A 24,892-nucleotide genomic window follows, 5' to 3' on the forward strand; every position below is an offset into this window, starting at 1 on the left:
GTAAACCATGCATTGAAAATTACTTTAAAATCTACTACAATGAAACTTGGAGAAAATGTCCTCAAATCAGAGGTCACTTTATGTTAACCTTACATAACTTTCTGCTTATGTCTAAGCTCCACTAATGAAGTTTTTGCATTAATTTATCAGTTGTAGTGTTTTTCTATGCCACACATTAAAAAAAAAAACTATTAATAAACCCCAATGTCTATTTTGGAGACTGTGGCTTAATTAGTTGGATCTTTGTAAAGTAGGTCAAGGGATCAGTACCCATGTGCTAAGGTGCTGGCTGAGCTGACCACATCACTCATGTGAGATAGCAGTTTGACCTTTGAGGTATCAGTTGCTTTTAATATAAAAATCAACATGAAATTGAATATCAAAAAGGGGGACACACTACTACCATCAACTGTAGAGGATACACAATACACTACTTGCAGGAAAGAAAGGTGACCAATTAACTCTTATTGACACTACATGTTACAGATAGAACTGCAGGCTTTATTTACAGATTTAAGCTGCTTAGCCTATGAATAAATTAATACTTGCTCAGAAATAATGAGACAACAAAAGAAACCATTAAGCACAGTGGCTAGTAACAGACAGAAATCACTGTGATAACAATACAACTACTGTATGTTTATACTATTCATAAACATCATTTAACATTTCCTCATTGTGACTGGTACTATATATAAGAGCTTTTACATTTAACAACAGTACCAATGCAATAATGGCGCTTTTCCACTGCGTGGTACGACTCGGCTCGGTACGGCTCAGTACGGTACGGCACGGCTCGGTTCGGCTCGGGTTGCGTTTCCACTGCAGTTTAGTATCGCTTTAGAATGGGCGGGATTATTCACATGTCGTTATAGTTGCGCCGCCTCTACTGCCGCGACTCCTAAAAAACTTCTTCATTCCGCGTCGCCCTATCATATGAAAAATCACCCTTGTGTGGACACACACACACACACACACACATTTAAATATTCATTTATGGTGAATATTCTGAACAAGTTTTCTGTATATGACCCAATATTTTGATCAATATAGGAATACATTATGCAAGCTGTTCTATGTTATTCAGATTTCCAGAAAAAAAGCATATTGGCTTAATCTGGTTATGACGATCAGGCTATTTTTTTATTTTATTTACAAATTTAAAACTTCTAGAGGTCAAGAGGTAAATACATATCCTAGCATCATTATGATACATATGTGGTGCCTGTGGGAAGAGGGCAAATCATTGTGAAATAATACAGAGCAATTACTACACATTATGTTCCCTCGGTGATGCATGTACAGTAAGTGGTGGCTGAGAAGAAATGTCTTGCTGACTTAATGTGCTTTGGCCTAGAGACATGCAAGTCTCCAACCTCGCTTGTGATCTTACCCATAGGAAAAAAATCACCCTTGTGTGGACACACACACACACACACACATTTAAATATTCATTTATGGTGAATATTCTGAATAAGTTTTCTGTATATGACCCAATATTTTGATCAATATAGGAATACAGTATGCAAGCTGTTCCATGTTATTCAGATTTCCAGAAAAAAAGCATATTGGCTTAATCTGGTTATGACGATCAGGCTATTTTTTTATTTTATTTACAAATTTAAAACTTCTAGAGGTCAAGAGGTAAATACATATCCTAGCATCATTATGATACATATGTGGTGCCTGTGGGAAGAGGGCAAATCATTGTGAAATAATACAGAGCAATTACTACACATTATGTTCCCTCGGTGATGCATGTACAGTAAGTGGTGGCTGAGAAGAAATGTCTTGCTGACTTAATGTGCTTTGGCCTAGAGACATGCAAGTCTCCAACCTCGCTTGTGATCTTACCCATAGGAAAAATGTATTGCTCAGTGGTTGCTTTTCCTAAGCTCAGGAGACTTAGATGAGATTCTCATATATCTCTCATTTTAGTATCAACAGCATTTCAGATGTTTCTCCTAAAATTCCTTAGGAGAAATGGAAGTAGACACAAAAGAGACATGAGAAATATTTGAGAAAAAATGAGTCAAAACAGAGAATGTGGTGGAAGAAACATAGAATCTCTTTATTGTCTTGCTGCAATCTCTATCAAGACTCCATTATAAAAATGTTTTACTGCTCAGAGGTTGCTGTTTTTATTGCAATGGGGTTTTTCACCTTTAACGGTCAGGACAGTAGGAGTAGAGACAGGAAACAACTGGACAGGTGAGAATTGAACAAGAGTAGGAAAGTATCTTTAGCTGGGATTCGAACCCATGCCGTCTGAGATGCAGTTGTGCCTTCATGTCAATGTGCTGCCCACAATGATATGGCTCTGACAGAGTTTACGCTACGCTCAGGATACTAAGGGGTGATTCTCTTATATGTCTCATTGAGATATCAGCTTTGTCTTAAGATGTCTTCAGTTTTATTTTAGGAGAAACGTTAAACTTTTACTAATATTGTAAATACTAAAACTATCATTTAAATAGCATTAAACATTTCAGAATATCAATATTACTATTACTAATATTACTAGTTTAAATGTTATAATTTATCTTCATTGTCCAGCACTGTATATACACCACATTTTCCAAACACACTAGAAAGGAATTACAAGTGCAAGATGTTTAGTATAAACATATACTACCTTTTTATTTATTCATTTTTTTTAACCTTTTTTAAACAAATGTAACACTAGTGTACCAGTTAGTTTAAAAGAAGTAACTAATAGCACACTTGAATAAACTTCTTTTTCGTAAGGGTTATGGTTTCCTCTGTTAAATCACTGTGAAATAAAACACTGTCTACATAAAACAACTTCAAATATGACAATGCATATACTGTCTTTGATTGAAATGGTGTAAATGACATTGAAGCTAACCAGAGGGAAGAAAAATAAAATAAAAAAGAGATCTCTTTACCTTTCAAATATTTCTCCTAGACAGAAATGAGTTTACATTAAGATTGAATGGACACTTTTGCTTGAGTCTCCTGCTTCTCAAACTTGTCTCCTGAGACAAAAACGCTAACACTCTCACAATGGTCTCCTTTAAATCTTTAGAAGAGATCTCAACAACTTTACACACTGTGCTCAGATATTTCTCCTTAGCGACACTGGATCTCTCACATTTGTCTCTTTTAAAGCCTTAGAAGAGATCTCAACAACTTTACACACTGTGCTCAGATATTTCTCCTTAGCGACACTGGATCTCTCACATTTGCCTCCTCAAAAATTTTGAAGAGATCTCAACAACATCAATTGTCAGGAGACAAATCTGAGAGATCCAGAGTCTCTAGCTAAGGAGAAATGTCTGAGCACAGTGGGTGATATTGTTGAGATCTCTTTTAAAGCTTTAAAGGAGACCATTGTGAGATTGTTATTTTTTGTCTCAGAAGACAAGTTTGAGAAGCAGGAGACTCAAGCAAAAATCTCAATTCGATCTTAAAGTAACCTCATTTCTGTCTAGGAGAAATATTTGAGATGTTAAAGAGATCTCACTTTTGATTTTTCTTTCCTATGGGTATGGGTATCTGCTTTGGGAATTGTTCCATGTGGGAACTTTAGTGCGCAAACAATCGTGTACAGTTAATTAAGGTGAACATGAATAACAAAAGAAGCCTTTACGCTCTTCTACTCTCTGATGCACACACACAAAAACCATTTAATACATTATATCCTCACACTCAAACATACAAGCCCACACAGAGAGCAGTTTAGCACTTCTTCAGGGCTGATCATTAAGCCTGACGTTTACTTAGGCCGTGTCAAGAACAGCTGGTCATCTCAGCAGGGTCAGCAAAAGGCCAGCCTTGTCATAACAATCGGATACAAATGTGATATTTTTCTTGACACAAATCAGCACGGATGAGTGACACTGTATTTCACTGCAAGGAGATGCTACACAGATTCAGGGGCGCAGCAACCATGTTAACTGTAAATTGGGTCAAGAGGCTAAGAAGTTGCATCTGCATTGGGCCGAAAGATGCATCTTCATCACAATGCAAGAAAAAATCTCTAAAAAAATAATAAATTTTAATGGTAAAATGACTGTAAAATTGCTAACCGTAAAAACCTGTTAAATGTTTAACAGCAAGTTCCCTTACTATATTCAGTGAAAATCTGTAATAGATACAGTAGACAGGACATTTCATGCAATTTTACAGTAAATATTGTTAAATGTACAGTTTTCGGAAGTGAAAAGCAAGTAATTTACAGTGAAAAAAAAACGCAAATTGACATTCCCAGAATTCCTTCACATTTGATGGTTTTTCATGTAATTGTTTATTCTAGGTTTTTTGTTAGCACTTATGTACATTAGGGTTTTATGTGAACTCATATGTTGTTAAATTAATGTTGTCATGTTTGTTGTCATGAATGGTGATTTATATTTGTGCATGTGCCACTGTGAACCTTCTACATATTAGTATTTGTGGAAAAGCTACTTGTGATGAACTTTGATTCATCATGTGGCTTTCTTTACCACCTGTGTTTTTATGGTGGCTGTCTCTATATTATAAAGGTACAAAACAGATTTTAGTATTTTGGTGTATTAACATTATATCAGTTATGATATGTTTTTTTTTAAGTTACATTACATTAAGTTACACTTTAAGCTACATTCGTAAAACTTAAAATGTTGCTACCATATTTTATTATAGTAAAGTTCTGGCAACCAAAGATGCAATTTTTATCATGAATTTCACTTTTTTTTTTTTTTTTTTTTTTTTTTTACAGTGTAAGGCACAGAAGATGTGAAATGATTACAAGAACATTATAAGTGACTTTGTCCTCACAAAACATGGTCAGTGTCAGGCAACCCACTGGCTGATCCACACTACCCATCTGTCCTGGATAAGTAATTCTATAAAATTAACAAGTAGATCAAATGGGAGAGATAATCTACAAGTTTACTCTCTACAGGGTGTCCCTATTTAACACAGTCTGTGTACTGGAAGCAGAAGGAACCATGCAAAGAGCACAAAGCATCCTGGAGGCTAATGGCCAACTATTGTCTAACCATAGAAGGAAATAACCAGCCTACAGATGTACAAACACACACACACACACACACACACACACACACGCAAACCCTGAGATGGATGACTCTCATTGCAAGTGTCAGGATCAGTTTACTTCTGCTAAGTATCACAGCTTTCAAGGGCATAAAACAGATAGAAAAGTGCTGGACCAGGCTTATGTCATTATGTGTGCAGTCTGCCATATAAGTGGAAAACAAAAGAAAGTGGGTGAGAAAAATGGAGACAGCCTCAAATCAAAGGAATGTACATGGACGGATGATGTTTCAAAAAGACTGAACATTACACCATGGTCTACTACAGAATTATGATAAAGTGGAAAGGAATAATTCATTTTCACAATCCTTATGGTGGATCAGGATGGAAATTTCTCATATGAAGTACTTTCACCTTAAATTTGACCTGCTTGTGTTGTAATTTAAGGAAGTGTTTTTATGGAATGGCAGAAAAAATGACCACCATACTAATTTCTCTATTATCAAACTGGATGTAAGGATTTAGAGTGAAAAAAAAAAACTAAGGTTACAAAACAACACATAATCCATCAGATCCATTGCTAATATTTAATAATGCTGTTGTTTTCCCACTACAAATGATGTTGCATGTAAACTAAATAAAAACTAATATGATTTCCATCTTTAAAATGCCTAAGTTTAATATTTTATCCCGTATAATATTTCATAGAGATATGAAAATGTACTTTAGAGCAGGAATGACCCAGGAAGCACAGCATGAGCAAAGCAGAAAGAGAAAACAGGGAAATTAAAACATACTCCTGTTATTCTGACCGACAACTGTGAAGGAGCTAGTAAACATTGCAAAGTCTAGAGGAAAAGAGAGTGAGGTGGGGGTTGAGGGAAAGACTGAAAGCATGAGAGAGAGTGAGAGATCTAAAGAGATGGGAGTCTGGAGGCTGGAGAAATGTCTGTGTGTCATGGCAGATAGAGAATGGAGGGCTTTGAGATTCTCAGCCATCTGGCACTTTCCTCTAGGCTTTCACAAATCTCTTCTATAATCACAGAGGCTGTGCCGTCCCTCCTCCTCCTTATGTGCTACTTTATCTGTCCATCATGGGGGTCAGGAGCAACATTCAACACATTGCATGGTATCGAGAGTAAAGATGAGGATAAGGTGGAGGTAACCTGCCACAAAACAACAAAGAAGTGTTATGTCTGACTGATATAATTATTGTTTGTGAAAAATCAGAACAAAACTGCTTTGTACAAAACACATCTGTTAATACTAATACTAAAGCTTTAGTTAGTTATAATGAGGCCATGATTTAGTTGTCGCTCTCTATTATTACTGTAGAAAGAAATTCCAATCTTTTAGGACATTAGGCATAAATTTCTATTAATTGCAGAGCCATTTACTATGACAGCTACAGGGTAAAAGCCCTCACTTGAGGCCAAAATTTAACTTACCAAAATTACAAGAATATTAAAAAGCCTAATCATAAACTTTTATAGCTTTATTTCTTTGAAGCCCACTTATAATATTATTCAAGGATGTAATTCAGCTTTACATCATTTTCACTCTCTCATTTTAATTTAAAGGAATAGTTCACCCTAAAATAAAAATTCCATCAGTTTACTCACCCTCATGTAATTCCAAACATGATAGTATTTTTGTCTTCTGCAGAACACACACACACACACACACACAAAAAAAAATAAATAAATAAAAATAAAAAAAAATGTGAAGAATGTTGGGAACCAAACAACATTGGAGCCCACTGACTTCCATTGTACGGAAGGGAAAACCCCCCCAAATAATCTCAAATATTTCTAAAAAAACAACAACTTTTATTTATGTTTCACAGAAGAAAGAAAGTCAGCAGGTTATATACAAGTCAGACAAGTTTGGAACTATATGGGGTTGAGTAAATAATGATAGAATTGTATGAACTATGCTGTTACATGGAAGTTACTGTACATGGAGGTACTTTCTTTCTTAAAAAAGAACATAAAAGAACATATTTTGAGAAATGTGTCAGTGACAGAAACAGTGGAAGTCTATGGAAACCAAAACGCTGGTTATCACACTCTTCAAAATATCTTCTATTTGTGTTCTGCAGAAGAAAGTCACACAAGTTTGGAACAACATGAAGGTGAGTAAATGACAGGCTTTTCATTTTTCTGTGAACCATTCCTTCAATATGTAGATTTGAGCAGGCATATGCTAATGTGTGTCAATATCATGGTGGTTTGTGAATGACTCATTTTTTCTGGCATCTAAATGGTCCAGGTGGACTGGAGAGGAAGCAGGGAAAAACTTATTGCTCATTAAATGTCAAGTCAATTCAAGTTTATTTGTATAGCTATGTCCTAATCTGACTGGGTTTTAAGAGGCTGAATAAGACAAGAAACCCTGTTGAAATTTCATAGACACTCTCTGCCAGGTCTTGAGCTTAAATTGTGTACACAGGACCCCTGGTGTTCAGGCAGGTCTCTGGTATTTATTAGCATTAACATTTACAGGCACGCGCTGGCTAAGTGAGGGGTCCAGGGCATACTGCCAAAGGGGAAGAGATGCTGAAAATGAGCAGAGAAAGAGGGGAAGACAAGGACGGTTTGAGGGGAGTGGCAGGGGATGACTGCAATGGTGGGTACCAAAATGAGAAAGAGGCAATATACTTTTTCCCTACGGAATCCACAACGTAACAAACCCATGACAGATATTTGCAAAAACAGTTATCTACTAATTGCAAATTATACAAAGCACTTCACATTTTTGGGGCTTTCTTATTGGCCTTTTCTTTTCTGAAAGGTGAAGTAACGAGTCACTTCCCTACCCCTGGGTTAACCCATGAGTAAGACCTTTCTGTGGGAGAAAGTGCTTTTTCTGTGTCGCTTCCGTTTGAATGTGTGTGTGTGTGTGTGTCCAAAGACTCTCACAAGGGGCCTTTCGATTAGATCAACAGAGAGCTGGCTTTGTGGGCCAAGGACTTTTGCAGCTCTCCTAACCCAAATGCGAGATCAAAAGGCATCAGGCTGATGGAGAGGAAGAGAGGAACGGAGAAGACTGTCTTGTGACAGTCACATCTGAATGCTTGTGACTTACAGGCTTTCACAGGTTTTGAACATTTTCAGTTTTCATAGACAGATTTAATGGCTCCATATTGATGATGAGGCTGAATAGCATATGGTAGAGGGCCTGTACATTTGGCTAGTTTTGAGTAGCGATTGGGCTGTGTAATTTTGTTGATTTTGTTGTGAAAACCTGGCAACCCTGCCGAGCGGTCCCTAGCAGTTTAGCACAACTAGGGCCTAGACCATCCCACCCCCATCAGAAAACCCTCAATACCAACCACCATCTGTCATGTACCTTCTCATACAAGCCACAATTTTGAGCCCTGATCACGTCCAGATCACCTGACCCACATTAGCATAACCCTTAGTGTCTAAGGGCAAAAATTGTATGAGTAATTTAAATGAAATAAAAACAAAAATCAGCAAGATCGCCTTAAAATGACATTTACAATGTTACAAATGTTTTATATTTTAAATAAATGCTATTCTTTTGAGCTTTCTATTAATCAAACAAAAACCCCTGCTTTAAGGGATCTAAAATATGGTCATGCAGAATAAGGCATTAATATGTGCTTTATAAGTACTAATAAAAAGACAATATGCTAGTAATATGCAAGCTAGTTAATAGTGAGAATTGGTCCTTAAAATAGTGTTACCATAAATTGATTTGAATTATGTAATTAAAATTGTTTTATTAACTATGTTCAGAAAGATTGTTTTTGAACTGTATTTATGGCAGCTTAATTTACCTGCACTTTTCTATTGCCAGGTGTCATAAAAAAAAGTTTATTTCTGACCTTGTTTGTAGCTTGTAGCAGCACAATTGGCTGGTTTCTTCAGTGAGTTTGATATCAGTTTACCTCTGAGGAAATGAGGACGTACTAGAAACATTATTCTCATGACATCTGTTCAAGCAAAATAAAGCCTGTGGCTGAGTAAATGACATTGGGCGACATTTGACAGAGTCAGAGACAAAATCAATAACAAACAATTCAGGCAATGAGGAAATCCTGCACTTTTAATTACAAGCTGTCTATAAAAACTATCCAGCAGGGAATGTCAAACCGAAGGAAAAACAGTGACACAAACTTGGTCCCTATCGACAAGAATTAAAATTGACATCAAAATAACAGGACACGATAATATAGAGATAGTACTACAGGCAGCGCTGCTCATGAAGTGAAGAGGAACTGTCATACTCCCACATGCATACTCACTTCTGGGTCAGATTCATATTAAGCTCAAGGCGCTGCTTTACTCTGATGGGAAACACTCACACACACAGAAACCGACTTCCCTTTGGGATTCACTTATGGAAATCCATGCTTTTGCTGCATATATCCCAAATGCAGCCTGACATCTTCTCTATGGATAAGCAACAGAGACAGGGTTAGATTCAGCCATATTTAAAGAAATGGGTGGATTTATTTGACCTGAAATAAACACAAATATACACATACACATGCTCAAGCACACACAATGTTCCCATTTGTTACATAAATGTGTACCACTTAGGGCATTTTTCCATACTGTGTACAATGTGAAGCAATGAATCACGACCAACCCTGATTTTTCCTTCCTGCCAAAGTCGAAGCAACACAGCTCAAACATTCGAGTTCAGCCCCGCAAGGAGCTCTTACATAAACAGGTCACAGCAGTGGCTCACTGGCATTTACAGCAGAGAAAAGCACCAGAAAAAAAGATTATTTGGATTCTTTGAAGAGAATGAGCTCAGAAGCAGTTGCCACAAATGAGTGAATCATCACAGTCACAAGAGAAAGGCAAAGTAACCCCAGCATGCTATAATGACAAGTGTCTGTTAAGCATAAATTGAGGTTTTCACACAAACAAAACCATACATTAACTTCCTTACAGGATGCACTTAGGAAGATTAAACCACATGCCACAGCTGCACACCACACATAAAGCAAGACACCGGCTGAAATAATTCCATTATTTACAGAGGAATATACAGTGTACTCGTGGGTAACAGCACATGGGGCAGCAGTACAGAAATCATATGTGTGTGTGTGTGTGTGTGTCTGTGTGTGTGTATATACTGTATATATATATATATATATATATATATATACACACACACACACACACACACACACACATATATAATATTTTTGTGGAAACAATGATACATTTTTTTCAAGATTCTCTGATGAATAGAAAGTTAAGCATTTATTTGAAATAAAAATCTTTCGTATCATTAGAAATGTCTTTACTGTCACATTTGATCAATTTTAAGCATCACTGCTAAATAAAAGTATGAATTAAAAAAAATAAAAGTTCTGGGCAGAAACTGATTATATGCTGATTATAGATAATCCGGATTACGTAATCAGATTCAAAAAGTTAAATAATTGAAATTAGATTATATTACGTTTAAATTACTCATAATCAGACTATGGTTCCTTTGGCAGACAAAATGGAAGTTTTCTTTCTCTTTGTATTTTCATATCAATATTGTACTATATTATCCTATTCAAATCAATGTGATAAGATAGATAGATAGATAGATAGATAGATAGATAGATAGATTGATAGATAGATAGATAACGTAGGGATATACATTATATAGCCTATTATTATATAAACTAAACTAAACATCAACAACTCATGATGCACTACTAGGAAAGAGCCCATTTTCTCAAGACCCATCCACCACAGATTTCCCCCACATATGAGGAGTATTTATAGTGACGTCATTATATAAGAAAGGCATACATCCTTTAATTATTTAACACTGCTGAACGCATGAGGGTTTGGTAGGGGGTTGGTTGGGGGATGGTTGAGGGATGGTGGGGTTTTCTCCCACAGAGTCATTGAAACAGAACTTGAGAGGGTTTCAGTGTATTTCCGCCAACTAGATCGACAGGCACTGCTGGAACGCTAAAACTGGTCATTCCTCTCTAATGATGTTTGTGGCCTATTTAAATGACCATCTCGAATGAACAACATTTCTGTGTGGTGCTCCACAGACCAATCTATGAAAATCCAATAAACGTGTAAACCCATATCCTGCACACAATCTTTAAGACTCAGATGCACAAGCGCTTAATGCAAGTTTCCTCAAGCAAAACAAACCTTATTCTTGTTTGTAATAAGTATGTTTTCATATAACCATTCAGTATGTAATCACATGTAAAAACATGACTATGCTATTTTCAGTTGAAGCAAGAATTCATGAACATGAACATATGCTTCATATGACACACAGAGTGTCTTCTATCTGAACTGCACTACATTACAGGCATGTATGATGAGGCAGCTCCATTTTGAATGACACTTTGTTTTCCTCAAGCAGCTAAAACGAGCACAAAATGGATGACTACTTTTTCATAAATAAGTTGCTTTGCATTGCATTGCACCATATGGTATACTGCAAATTCTACTTGTTTCTTTACCACAGCAGATTCTTGCACCAGTCCAGGAAATTAATAACTGACTTAGTGAAATATTGAGGAAAATAGATATTCATTGCTTTAAAGCTATATCCATGAGCCTGAGGCATCATATACTACATTATATAGGTCTTCTTAGCCTTCAGGGTAGTTTAATAGAACAAACGTATTTATTTTAAGGATGTACTTATAGTGTAGTCCAAGGGGAAGCGCGAGTCTGTGCCTCATTGTGGCCTGATAGTAAATTTGCATGCACATACAGCTCAGGAATTCAACAATGAAAAGAAAGTCTCTTAAAGTCTTATGAAATCAGAATATGAGTTTTGTCATGTTTAGTCCATGTCTGTTAGCTCTGAAGCCTTATACTGTATATGCTAGTTTCCTCCTAAAAGTTGACAAAACACATTTTTGCGTTTAAAAATTGGAGACGCGGGGCAGTGGAATACAAAAAAAAAACGACGGAAAAGGTCTAGAGAAGCATTTTTTATTATTATTTTTTAATGTAACTTCTTTTATCTTGATATTGTTTGAAAGCGACTAGCAAGTTGCAAATCATAGTTCATTGCTGACATATGGTTATTACCTATTTTGATGATGTTTTCACTTCATACAGTAATAGAGATGTCTGGCCTTCTTCTTGAGAAGATAACTAAGGTTGTCATGAAATGTAATGACCGCAGCTTTCACAACAACAGAGCGCTCAGTGAAATATAAGGACAGGAGCGGTTGAGGTGGGGAAGGAGGCTGGGAGAGGACCAGTAACTGGCGCCTGGAGTGACTAAACTGCCATTCAGCGCTCAGTGAGAAACAGCCTGGCCTCATCCACACTGACATTTTTAACGACTGAGTATCCAGCTCCTGCCTCATTTCGGTTTGGCTGTTAAGTTTCGAGGAAGGAAAAAGAAAGGTGGTGTGGCAGAGCAGTTAAAGATCTGGGCTCGTAACCCTGAGATGGTAGTTTTAAATCTCAGACAAAGTTATTAGGGGCCCTTAGATAACAGTGTAAGATGCAATGCAACAGCCAAAGACGCCGTAGGGGAAGTGTTTTAAAGGGGATGCATTTAAAGGCAGCCGGTTTTTAAGGGTAAGCAAGGACACTTACCTTTCTGCTCTCCAAGGACTACGGACAGCAATTTGTATGCTAGAAGGATCGTGTCTCAGCCTCATTTCAGAACAGCGCCATGTCTCCTCAGACAGTGGGAAGGACAAAACAGCCCCAGAAGGGCTACACATCGACAATGGCCTGCTTGTTCTGGATACCCCTGAAGTCTGTCTCAATGACTCTAACCCATCATGACTGCAATATCGAATAACAAAGAGATACAGTAACCTCTGATTACCAATCTACTTATTTACAACGGGCTGATTAAACTGTACTTGTACACTTTACAAGTAGCAACAGTCTGCTATGCACATATTATACCATTCGAAATGTTGGGGCTTTTAAAACTTTTTATGCTCACCAAGTATTTTATGCTCACCAAGACTTTATTTGATGAAAAAAATAGTAATATGTAATGGTAACTAATGCAACAGTACCGTTGTAATTTGTAATTTATTTGTAATTAATTTAATGTAATTTATGTAATTGCACATAAATGTAATTTATTCCTGTGATAGCAAAACTACATTCAGTGTTACATTATCCTTCAGAAATCATTCTAAAATGCTGAATTGTTGCTCAAGAAACATTTCTTGTTATTAGCAATGTCCAAAACAGTTGTGCTGCTTCATAATTTTGTGGCTTCATTAATGAATAGAAAGTTAGAAAGAACATTTGAAAAATATATTTTTTTAATTATAATTTTTTTAACAGTGTACAAGTCTTAACAGTCACGTTTGATTAATTTAATACATTCTTCTTGAATAAAAGTATTAATTTCTTTAAAAAAAAAATCTGGGCAGAAACTGATTATATGCTGATTATAGATAATCCGGATTACGTAATCAGATTCAAAAAGTTAAATAATTGAAATTAGATTATATTACGTTTAAATTACTCATAATCAGACTATGGTTCCTTTGGCAGACAAAATGGAAGTTTTCTTTCTCTTTGTATTTTCATATCAATATTGTACTATATTATCCTATTCAAATCAATGTGATAAGATAGATAGATAGATAGATAGATAGATAGATAGATAGATTGATAGATAGATAGATAACGTAGGGATATACATTATATAGCCTATTATTATATAAACTAAACTAAACATCAACAACTCATGATGCACTACTAGGAAAGAGCCCATTTTCTCAAGACCCATCCACCACAGATTTCCCCCACATATGAGGAGTATTTATAGTGACGTCATTATATAAGAAAGGCATACATCCTTTAATTATTTAACACTGCTGAACGCATGAGGGTTTGGTAGGGGGTTGGTTGGGGGATGGTTGAGGGATGGTGGGGTTTTCTCCCACAGAGTCATTGAAACAGAACTTGAGAGGGTTTCAGTGTATTTCCGCCAACTAGATCGACAGGCACTGCTGGAACGCTAAAACTGGTCATTCCTCTCTAATGATGTTTGTGGCCTATTTAAATGACCATCTCGAATGAACAACATTTCTGTGTGGTGCTCCACAGACCAATCTATGAAAATCCAATAAACGTGTAAACCCATATCCTGCACACAATCTTTAAGACTCAGATGCACAAGCGCTTAATGCAAGTTTCCTCAAGCAAAACAAACCTTATTCTTGTTTGTAATAAGTATGTTTTCATATAACCATTCAGTATGTAATCACATGTAAAAACATGACTATGCTATTTTCAGTTGAAGCAAGAATTCATGAACATGAACATATGCTTCATATGACACACAGAGTGTCTTCTATCTGAACTGCACTACATTACAGGCATGTATGATGAGGCAGCTCCATTTTGAATGACACTTTGTTTTCCTCAAGCAGCTAAAACGAGCACAAAATGGATGACTACTTTTTCATAAATAAGTTGCTTTGCATTGCATTGCACCATATGGTATACTGCAAATTCTACTTGTTTCTTTACCACAGCAGATTCTTGCACCAGTCCAGGAAATTAATAACTGACTTAGTGAAATATTGAGGAAAATAGATATTCATTGCTTTAAAGCTATATCCATGAGCCTGAGGCATCATATACTACATTATATAGGTCTTCTTAGCCTTCAGGGTAGTTTAATAGAACAAACGTATTTATTTTAAGGATGTACTTATAGTGTAGTCCAAGGGGAAGCGCGAGTCTGTGCCTCATTGTGGCCTGATAGTAAATTTGCATGCACATACAGCTCAGGAATTCAACAATGAAAAGAAAGTCTCTTAAAGTCTTATGAAATCAGAATATGAGTTTTGTCATGTTTAGTCCATGTCTGTTAGCTCTGAAGCCTTATACTGTATATGCTAGTTTCCTCCTAAAAGTTGACAAAACACATTTTTGCGTTTAAAAATTGGAGACGCGGGGCAGTGGAATACAAAAAAAAAACGACGGAAAAGGTCTAGAGAAGCATTTTTTATTATTATTTTTTAATGTAACTTCTTTTATCTTGATATTGTTTGAAAGCGACTAGCAAGTTGCAAATCATAGTTCATTGCTGACATATGGTTATTACCTATTTTGATGATGTTTTCACTTCATACAGTAATAGAGATGTCTGGCCTTCTTCTTGAGAAGATAACTAAGGTTGTCATGAAATGTAATGACCGCAGCTTTCACAACAACAGAGCGCTCAGTGAAATATAAGGACAGGAGCGGTTGAGGTGGGGAAGGAGGCTGGGAGAGGACCAGTAACTGGCGCCTGGAGTGACTAAACTGCCATTCAGCGCTCAGTGAGAAACAGCCTGGCCTCATCCACACTGACATTTTTAACGACTGAGTATCCAGCTCCTGCCTCATTTCGGTTTGGCTGTTAAGTTTCGAGGAAGGAAAAAGAAAGGTGGTGTGGCAGAGCAGTTAAAGATCTGGGCTCGTAACCCTGAGATGGTAGTTTTAAATCTCAGACAAAGTTATTAGGGGCCCTTAGATAACAGTGTAAGATGCAATGCAACAGCCAAAGACGCCGTAGGGGAAGTGTTTTAAAGGGGATGCATTTAAAGGCAGCCGGTTTTTAAGGGTAAGCAAGGACACTTACCTTTCTGCTCTCCAAGGACTACGGACAGCAATTTGTATGCTAGAAGGATCGTGTCTCAGCCTCATTTCAGAACAGCGCCATGTCTCCTCAGACAGTGGGAAGGACAAAACAGCCCCAGAAGGGCTACACATCGACAATGGCCTGCTTGTTCTGGATACCCCTGAAGTCTGTCTCAATGACTCTAACCCATCATGACTGCAATATCGAATAACAAAGAGATACAGTAACCTCTGATTACCAATCTACTTATTTACAACGGGCTGATTAAACTGTACTTGTACACTTTACAAGTAGCAACAGTCTGCTATGCACATATTATACCATTCGAAATGTTGGGGCTTTTAAGACTTTTTATGCTCACCAAGTATTTTATGCTCACCAAGACTTTATTTGATGAAAAAAATAGTAATATGTAATGGTAACTAATGCAACAGTACCGTTGTAATTTGTAATTTATTTGTAATTAATTTAATGTAATTTATGTAATTGCACATAAATGTAATTTATTCCTGTGATAGCAAAACTACATTCAGTGTTACATTATCCTTCAGAAATCATTCTAAAATGCTGAATTGTTGCTCAAGAAACATTTCTTGTTATTAGCAATGTCCAAAACAGTTGTGCTGCTTCATAATTTTGTGGCTTCATTAATGAATAGAAAGTTAGAAAGAACATTTGAAAAATATATTTTTTTAATTATAATTTTTTTAACAGTGTACAAGTCTTAACAGTCACGTTTGATTAATTTAATACATTCTTCTTGAATAAAAGTATTAATTTCTTTAAAAAAAAAACTATTACCCCAAATGTTTTAATGGTACTGTAATTATAAACGATTTAATTTTCTGCTAACAAAAACAAGACTGCAAGATATGGTACAGGCTGTTCAGTATGTGGCACGCTGTCAGCTGTCAAAACATTAAAAATACACAAAATAACTTCTGGGTGGTGAAAATTACACATAGCAGGACATAATTATTTGGAACAAAAGAACGTGACATATTCAACAGACTGTATTCTCATATCTCACAGCATTCTTTTGCGTCAAATGAACATGCTTTCTATTCTGTTTATCTGCCATCATATACAAAATATGTATTAATTTCCCCTCTTGAGTGAGACCATTTCTGTACCATCTGATAAACGGTTTAATATCAACTTTTGTGGCAATATACGGTTCGAAAATACCCTAATATAGTAAATCTGCTGTATTATATGGTGCATCAGGACAATTCCAGTTTGGATTTCAATGTGATAGCTTAATAATATATTAAGAGATAAATAAAAGATACTGGGGCATCTGTGTGCTGTGAGGGTTAAGACAACATTTCCACATCATAACCCTAATCTCTCTCAAACAGAGCCCGGTGGAGCGGCGGCTGTCACATCAACAGGGCTGGTCTTCAGCTGGCCTGCAGCCAGAAATAACAGCGAGTTAACATGATGCCCATGACCTGAGCGCTCACTCAAACAACTAATCACCCAAACGGGATGCTCCCTGCCACCGTGCCATCACATTTAACAGCATCATGTTCAAAACAACACATTCAAGTATGTGCTGGCCTCCTTTAGCCTCAATTAAACCAAATTCAATATCAATTCTGACATTTACCAAAACCTCAAATGCATTGTTTTTCTGAACTTTCTTTATTTCTGCCTGTTGAACACAAAGAGCTCTGTATGGATTCCCACCAACTATATTTGATGACTCAGTTGACTTCGTGAAATAGTGGTCACCCCCTTCTTTCACTTCTGCACACAGCTGCACTAAAAAGCTTGAAAGATACTAGTTCAGCGCTCTTTTCTCGTGAATCTTGCTTAAATGTTCAGGCAAAACTAAAGCCATTAGGAGAAAAGCAAACAAAATGGCTGACTCAGATGCTTGCGGTGCTTGATTTATTCTGCTTATTTAAGATTTCCAGTATTTTGCAATGATTCTTTATCTTTCGTGTTTACAAATGATTGAGAGTGCACTTCTAAATAAACGTGAGGGCGCTGGAAAATACCTTGGATGGGGTCTGTAAATTCAACTGATTTTCAACTGTTTGGATAGTGTTCTCATAACATGCGCTTCTGTCCATCCATCCATCCAGCCACCCACACACACAGACTGACTGTCCTCAGCCTCGCCGAATGGCAGCGCGAGGATCAGCTAAGCTGCTCTTTCAGACACGTGCATTTGGAATTATGGTTCTGCTTCATGCATTTGACAGATGTGATGTGGTGGAAGGGGGGAGGGAAAGAGAGAGAGAGAGAGAGAGAGAGAGAGAGAAATACTCTGACACAACACAAACATCTCCAAGCTGTTCTCTTTGATTTGCATGCTACATTCAGATACCTATATATAGAGCTAGAGATAATGTGCAAAATTATCTGCTAATGGTAATATAAACATAATATAAACAAATAAAATATAATACAATATAATTAATAAAATATTCAGATAACTATATATAATATATAACATATATTATATATAAATATTCGGAAATATAGTTACCTATAAATACTCAGAATACCAATACATATAGCTTTAGATCAAAAATGACCTGTTAAAAGTGATATAAAAATATTAAATTATAATTAAAATAAATCAAGTATTATTTTATTTATACAAAACACAATATTAAAAAAAACATTCAGACAAATATTTAGCCTTCCTGAATGGCCACAGCGTTCAAAATGACCCACTAATGGTAATATAAAAATAATATGGGGTCTGAATACTTTCCGTACCCACTGTATATATATATATATATATATAATTACCTACTAACAGTGATATAAAAATCTAATTTAAATAAAATAAAGTATGTACAAAATATCATATAATTCCTTAAAAATATAATAAATATTAATGGATACTCAGACAAATATTCCGATACCTACACATACAGCTAGAAGATAGTGTCCAAAATTACTTGCTATTGGTGATATAAAACTAATATATAAATATAAATGTTATTTTAAACATGTATATACAAAATATAATTTAATTTAAGCCATGTATGCTGCAGTTCCCTGTAAAGTTAGTGGGCACTGTTGATTTGGGGATTGGCGAGTGTTAATTTTGGCCCCTGTACACAGTGTGTTTGTGCACTATTTTTATCAGTCACACAGGGAAATAACTCTTACCATCTACCACACAAAAAGAATGTATCAAAATGTACGACGCTCCCCGTAATAAATATGTGAACGTGAACTGAGGCAGCAGCTCCAGTAAATATGCATTCACATCAGAGGCTAAACATGTTCACTGTCACAAACAATCGCTCATATGCAAGGAGAGAAAGAGGCACTGAACTGCTATCTCTGAACCTGTATCCAGTTTCATTTAGTGACGATGGCCTGACACTAGCTCACGTGGCAGTGCCAGAAAGCGTGTTCAGAAGCTAAACGGCTACATCTAATCATAGCGGCACAGGCAGAAAGCAGCCAATCACATTAATAGTGCTGAAACAGACAGCCTACACTACTCCAGTCCAGTTTGTCTATGATTCCAAGTCAGGTTTTTGCCAAAGCTCTTATATGTTTTGGTGAAACAAAATATGGTCACACAATGGAAGATAAAAAAAAAAAAAAGAGTAGCTGTGAACTTTTTGCCCTAGAGATACTCACAGGCTCTGTTCCAAAACCTAGAGAGCTGCCTACATAGGCAGCATTTAAAGGCATTCAACGGTGTGTTCCCAATGTGAAGACCGTCCCACAAGATTTTTTTGGCCAAATTCTAATGCAGCATCACATGTATCCTTTTCAGAGAATGCAGTCCACAATGCATTGCTACAAGGTCAGATGGCAGAAAAAGCAAGACCAGTGTAAAAAAAATACAATACCTACCGTATAATTTATATAGTATCAAAAAGTAACAATAAAAAAGTTTCTTTTGATGGACTATTTTACCCAATATTCATGTGCTACATATTTCGCCCTCATGAGAAGTTTTGTGGATTTCTATTGAAATGACTGGATTTCGCCAAAAAGAAAAAGAAAAAGCTCAAGAGGTTTTGGAATAGTGACATACTGTTTCTTGCTACAGTGAAGAACCTATTAACAACATACTAACAACAATCCAACAACATTTAACCATCCGACAAAAGAGGCTAAGTGTTAAAGATACTGATAGTACCACCAGCTTTATCAGCTACCAGGAAAGTGAACATTATGGCTATGGCTAAATTAGCACTAACCCACCTTAACCAGCATGGACATTCATACTAGCTTTAGTCTGTTTTTTTGTTTTTTTTTTAAGCGGGGAAATGAAGAATTACATAAAGACAAACTTATGAGGAGTACATTAATTAATAAACTACATTGTGTCAGAAAAGTTACTCTGTAGTCCATTGTACTACAGAGTAGTTACCATTGTACACAGACCTGCCATTACTCCACTTGACACTTCTGGCTTTATGAATGGAAATAAGCACACTTGAAACGTAATGGGTTGTGAGCATCTATATTCTGTATCCAGATGTCCATATGGGACTGTTTACCGTTTCAAAGTGATCTGTCTGCACTAAAGACCTTCCATTTATCTTGCGATGAACTTTACAATGCAAGATGACACTGGCCCAAAAACTGAACTGATGTGACTGGATATAACAGGCTGGCTCTGAACGCAAGTCCGAGGGTTTGTAGGCATGTGACTCCACAGTTAATCTGCTTATGTACCGCCATTGTTTCTGACGAAAAACGAATCATCACACAGAGCTTTTTTTCAACTCGCTAATTAAACGCATAGCTTCTTAATAATGCATAGGATTGCTGCTTTCATCTCTCATGTATCAAATGCAATATTTACAGTATGGCCTAGGAAATAAACAAAATGGCATTATTTGGCTTTTTTTTAAAGTGGTATGTCTAAAAGTCGGTATGGACGTGTTTGGCCCTATCACTATCTCCCTAAGGAAACAAACGAGACCATTGTGCTTGAGCTGGTTGCTGTGGAAAGGGAATGAGGGATGAGGGAGGGAGAGAAAGAGATAGTATATCCACAGGGGGAAAACCAGCTGGGAAATACTTGCAGCCAAGGGAACAGAATAACAAAAAGAGCTGCCTCTAAAATGCATGGAAACCATCTCAGAGTAAAGCGGAAGAGGGTGAATGACACAAGCGAACATCACAAACCTGCATAAACTAAGCAAAAAAGAGACAGGAAGGGAGACTGAGATGGAGAGACAGAAAATGTGCCCATCGTTTTGCCAATACACTGGCCTAGAAACTCACAGAGACAACCTGAACTAGAACACCTGAAAATATAGTGACACTCCTGACCTTGATTTTGGAAGTATATCCTTTTTTAATCTTAATCAGATGTACTAGAACTCTTACACCAGTGTGAACGTCTGACCTTAATGCAAAGACAAATAGGGACAAATGCTGTACCATGACCTTACAATCCCCTTGACTCGGCTCTTCTGCTAAGCTCTAAACACTTTCTATCTCCTTAAGACATTAAAGTGTGCTTGGATTGACAAAAACAAACATCACCTCTGTACTAATGTACGAAAGTTGGGGTCGGTAAGATTGTTTTAAATGTTTTTGAAAGAAGTCTCTTTTGCTCACCAAGACTGTATTTATATGATCAGAAATACAGTAAAACAGCAATATTGTGAAATATTATTACAATTCAAAAGAACCGTTTTCTATTTATTCTTTTCCTGTGATGGCAAAAGGTAAAATTTACTCCAAACTTCAGTGTAACATGATCCTTAAGAAATCATTCTAATCGTTCTCTATTGATTTGGTGCTCATTAATCATTTCTAAAGTTTTAAACAGTTGTGCTGCTTAATATTTTTGTGGAAACCATGATATATTTTTTCAGGGTCCTTTGATGACTAGAAAGCTCAGAAGAAGAGCATTTGTTTAAAATAGAAATCTTTTTTTAACAGATAAATGTTGTTACCGTCACTTTTGATCAATTTAATGCATCCTTTCTGAATAATGATTGATTTTTTAAATAACAAATCTTACTGACCCCAAACTTTTGAAATGTGTATCTCTGAAATAAAAAAAAAGTGTATAAAGAGACAAGGATCTGGTTAACAAAATGGGACAGACCCTAAATCCCCATGAGCCTAACCACTTTTAGGTCACATGAGCACATGCTTCACCCACCGCGACAGTCTTCAATATAATTAGGATATGTTGTTATTTTATACAGTTAATGTGCACAAATGTAGGACGTACAAGTGCAGAGATTTCATACTCACCCTAAGAGCTTCAATGACCAGGTCTCTGGCCTCAAGTTCTCCCTCCATGATACTCAAAAGGGTCAGGAGCTCTGGTTTGCTCAGGTTGTCGATGTTCAACTCACATTTCTGAAACACACAGAGCAAGAACACGAGCCTTGTTACAGGAAAATGACACTGCATATCTCAGATGGTCTACTAGATCCTTGGCAGAGGAGGTGTTGAGTGGGCACCGATCTCACGGCCCACAGTATTAAGTTTTCACAGAAACATTAACCAGCTACTTTTGAAACCAGAAGTTCTGTCTAGTCTAAGCTCCCTTGGGTAGTAATTAGGGATGCAATGATCTGAACAAATTTGTCTGACAGCAATTTCAACAACAAAAAATAAATACATAAAGTATTTTTTAAAGGTGTCATATGATGCGATTTAAATTTTTCCTTTCTCTTTGGAGTGTTACAAGCTCTTGGTGCATAAAGAAGATCTGTAAAGTTGCAAAGACTAAAGTCTCTAATCCAAAGAGATATTCTTTATAAAAGTTAAGAGTCAACCACGCCTACCTAAAACGGCTCGTTCTAACACGCCCCCACATACCTACATCACGATGTGGGAAGATTTGCATAAAGCCGCCCAAATGTCCACCCAAAGAAAGAAGGCGTAACTTTTATCCTCGCTGTAGTATTGTTGTTGCCGCCACCGCCATGTCGTGAAGGCGCTGTGTGATTCGTTGTGAAAGCGAAACTACTTTGTTTGGCCTTCTAAAAGAGGACGATATCTGCTTCGTCATGCCTGGAGCTGATCCGTGCTGGTAACTAGGTATTCGGCCAATCATAACGCACTGGATAGCTGGCCAATCACAGCACACCTTGCTTTTCAGACCGATGAGCTTTGTAAAAATCTACGTGTTTCAGAAAGGTGGGGCATAGAGGAGAAACAATAATGTACAGTATGTGGAAAATAATGTGTTTTTTTTTACCTTAAACCGCATAAACACATTTCATTACACCAAATACACAAAATAATGTTCTTTTTAGCAACATCATATGACTCCTTTAAATATATCTTTGGCCCCTAAACCTGTGGAATTATTTAAATGTTTCCACACAAACAATAGTTGTTGTTCTACACTCTTGCTCATTTGATATGTGTTTTCAAGTTCATGTCTGATATACTGGTGATTTTAATTTGATCAGTAATGGGCAAATAAATATCAGTTTATGATACATTGGTTCATCTCCACCAGTAAATCTTAATGGAAAGATAAATTATAAATCTTCATCTTTAAAACAAATACTGCATCTAACGGGGCCTACTTTTCACCTTAAAAAATCCAAAGACCTATTAATAAAACAACTCATGAATTATACAGCCTTATAAAACCATTATTTAAATTATAATACCCTACATATTTATTATAATATATATGTTATAATAGTTGGTTTTAGTTCTGTTTTTATTCTTTTTTCCCCCATAAGATAATGAATAACTAAACAGCAGTGATGCACTTAGTTGAAGGCAATATTTTAGACTACAGTATAATTAAATTAGTAGTATGCAATGAAATATCCAGAAAATGATTTAACATCACATAGCAAAAAAAAAAGACAAAGAGCTTTTGACAAAAAACAAAAAAACAAAAAGTATCACTTGTTCTTGATACCTGGAGGACTATGTAATTGAATAGAATTGAACAGACATTATAAAAGATATAAAAAGATATAATTAGATCGAATACATATTCACCTACTATGGAAGTTACATTAGCCCAATCAAAATGTCTTAGATTTTTCACATCGTTAGGGCCTGTAAATAAGCAGTAGCTCTAGTGACCTTTCCACAAATGATGTGCTTCATTAGGTCTACCTTGTCAAAGACCAACTTCTAATGTTCCATTCCATATATTGTATGTAAGAACTCTAATGAGTGAGTCTCGTTGAAATTGACTAACTGGCACATGTGACTGATCTGTGTTAGAGAGTAGTGGCTGGTTAATCAAATTGTGTCCAGTTTTTCAGGTGCGATCCTAACTGCAACACTGATCGTAGCATAGACATAGAATCTTCTTCAGAAACTGGTAAACAACTCCTGCACCTTAAAGTACAGATGTCAGAGTACAATATAACTACGGTATGATTTATTCTTGAAGAATATATTCTCGCATAATGAGACTTGCAACCCCAGTCAATGGTGGGAATCCACAGATAAAGCAATACTGAGAGTGCTGAGGTCGAAGAAAAAAAAGGCAATACTGGTCAGCGGGAGATGCTGTTGCCCAGGCCTTGCACAATGCTTTTTAGAATGCAATGTTGAGCCACTGAAGCAATTCTTTTCTCAAGCCAGATTGGGTATGGATGGGGTCAGACCACTTCAGCACACTTGATAAACAAAACTCTCCCCCTATTAAACTATTCATGGACCTTACATACCTCTGTAAGGGTATGTAGCCCTTGAGAAAGGTGTCTGAGTAAATGCACAAGACAGAGATTTATGACTTCACACCACTGGCCAATGGGCAGAGCTGAAAACTGCGCACCTGTTCAACCCAACTCTAAATGTAAAGGGGCCTCGAGCAGTTAAAGCAGCTCAGATCGGTTGGGTGACACAGTACTCTGAACTATGCCAGCTGAGTCACTAAAATTCAGACCGATTTAGAAACATCTCCTGTGAACTACACCCCCCCCAATTCGCCTCCGCTTCATTACATCTCTCTTTTTGCTTCATTTCTGTGCCACTCTGTGCATCACTGAAACATTCATCTGTAAGAATTTGCTATATGGCTGGCTATGGTATTCAGAAGTGATGTTTTGTCTGTCATGCAAATTAATTAAAAAAGATAAGTGGTAAGATGAGACACAAATCTTACTACTGAAACTAAAGGCCGCCCTTTACCGTAAGACACTGCATGCAGATCAATACATTTGAGAGCAAGGAGAACCTCTGAGTAAACTGTTCTGGAGGGCTCTATAGCATCTCTCCCGGGGTATTATTGATTTTTGTAAGAGTGGTAAGTGGGGTTCATCCATATATGTTGAAAACTTGTCATCAGAATGTGTGAAATTCAATTATTGTTGCATTCTAATAATGTATTCTTTATTTAAGAAAATGTCATATATATATATAT

General features: G+C 36.6%; 1 protein-coding gene across 1 annotated transcript in view; it reads right to left on the bottom strand.

Annotated features, from left to right (window-relative positions):
• Positions 1 to 5,748: 5,748 nt before the first annotated feature.
• LOC107708234 (cortactin-binding protein 2-like) overlaps positions 5,749 to 24,892 on the bottom strand; it is a 20,318-nt gene continuing 1,174 nt past the window's right edge. The window contains exons 2-3 of the mRNA XM_016512414.1: positions 21,793 to 21,900; positions 5,749 to 6,167 (exon numbers count right to left, since the gene is read on the bottom strand). Coding sequence (XP_016367900.1) covers positions 6,078 to 6,167; positions 21,793 to 21,900 — 198 coding nt within the window. The 3' untranslated portion in view covers positions 5,749 to 6,077. The remainder of the gene's footprint in view (positions 6,168 to 21,792; positions 21,901 to 24,892) is intronic.

This window comes from Sinocyclocheilus rhinocerous, unplaced genomic scaffold, assembly GCF_001515625.1.
Source record: "Sinocyclocheilus rhinocerous isolate Xijiao unplaced genomic scaffold, SAMN03320098_v1.1 scaffold2670, whole genome shotgun sequence".
Classification (NCBI taxonomy): domain Eukaryota; kingdom Metazoa; phylum Chordata; class Actinopteri; order Cypriniformes; family Cyprinidae; genus Sinocyclocheilus; species Sinocyclocheilus rhinocerous.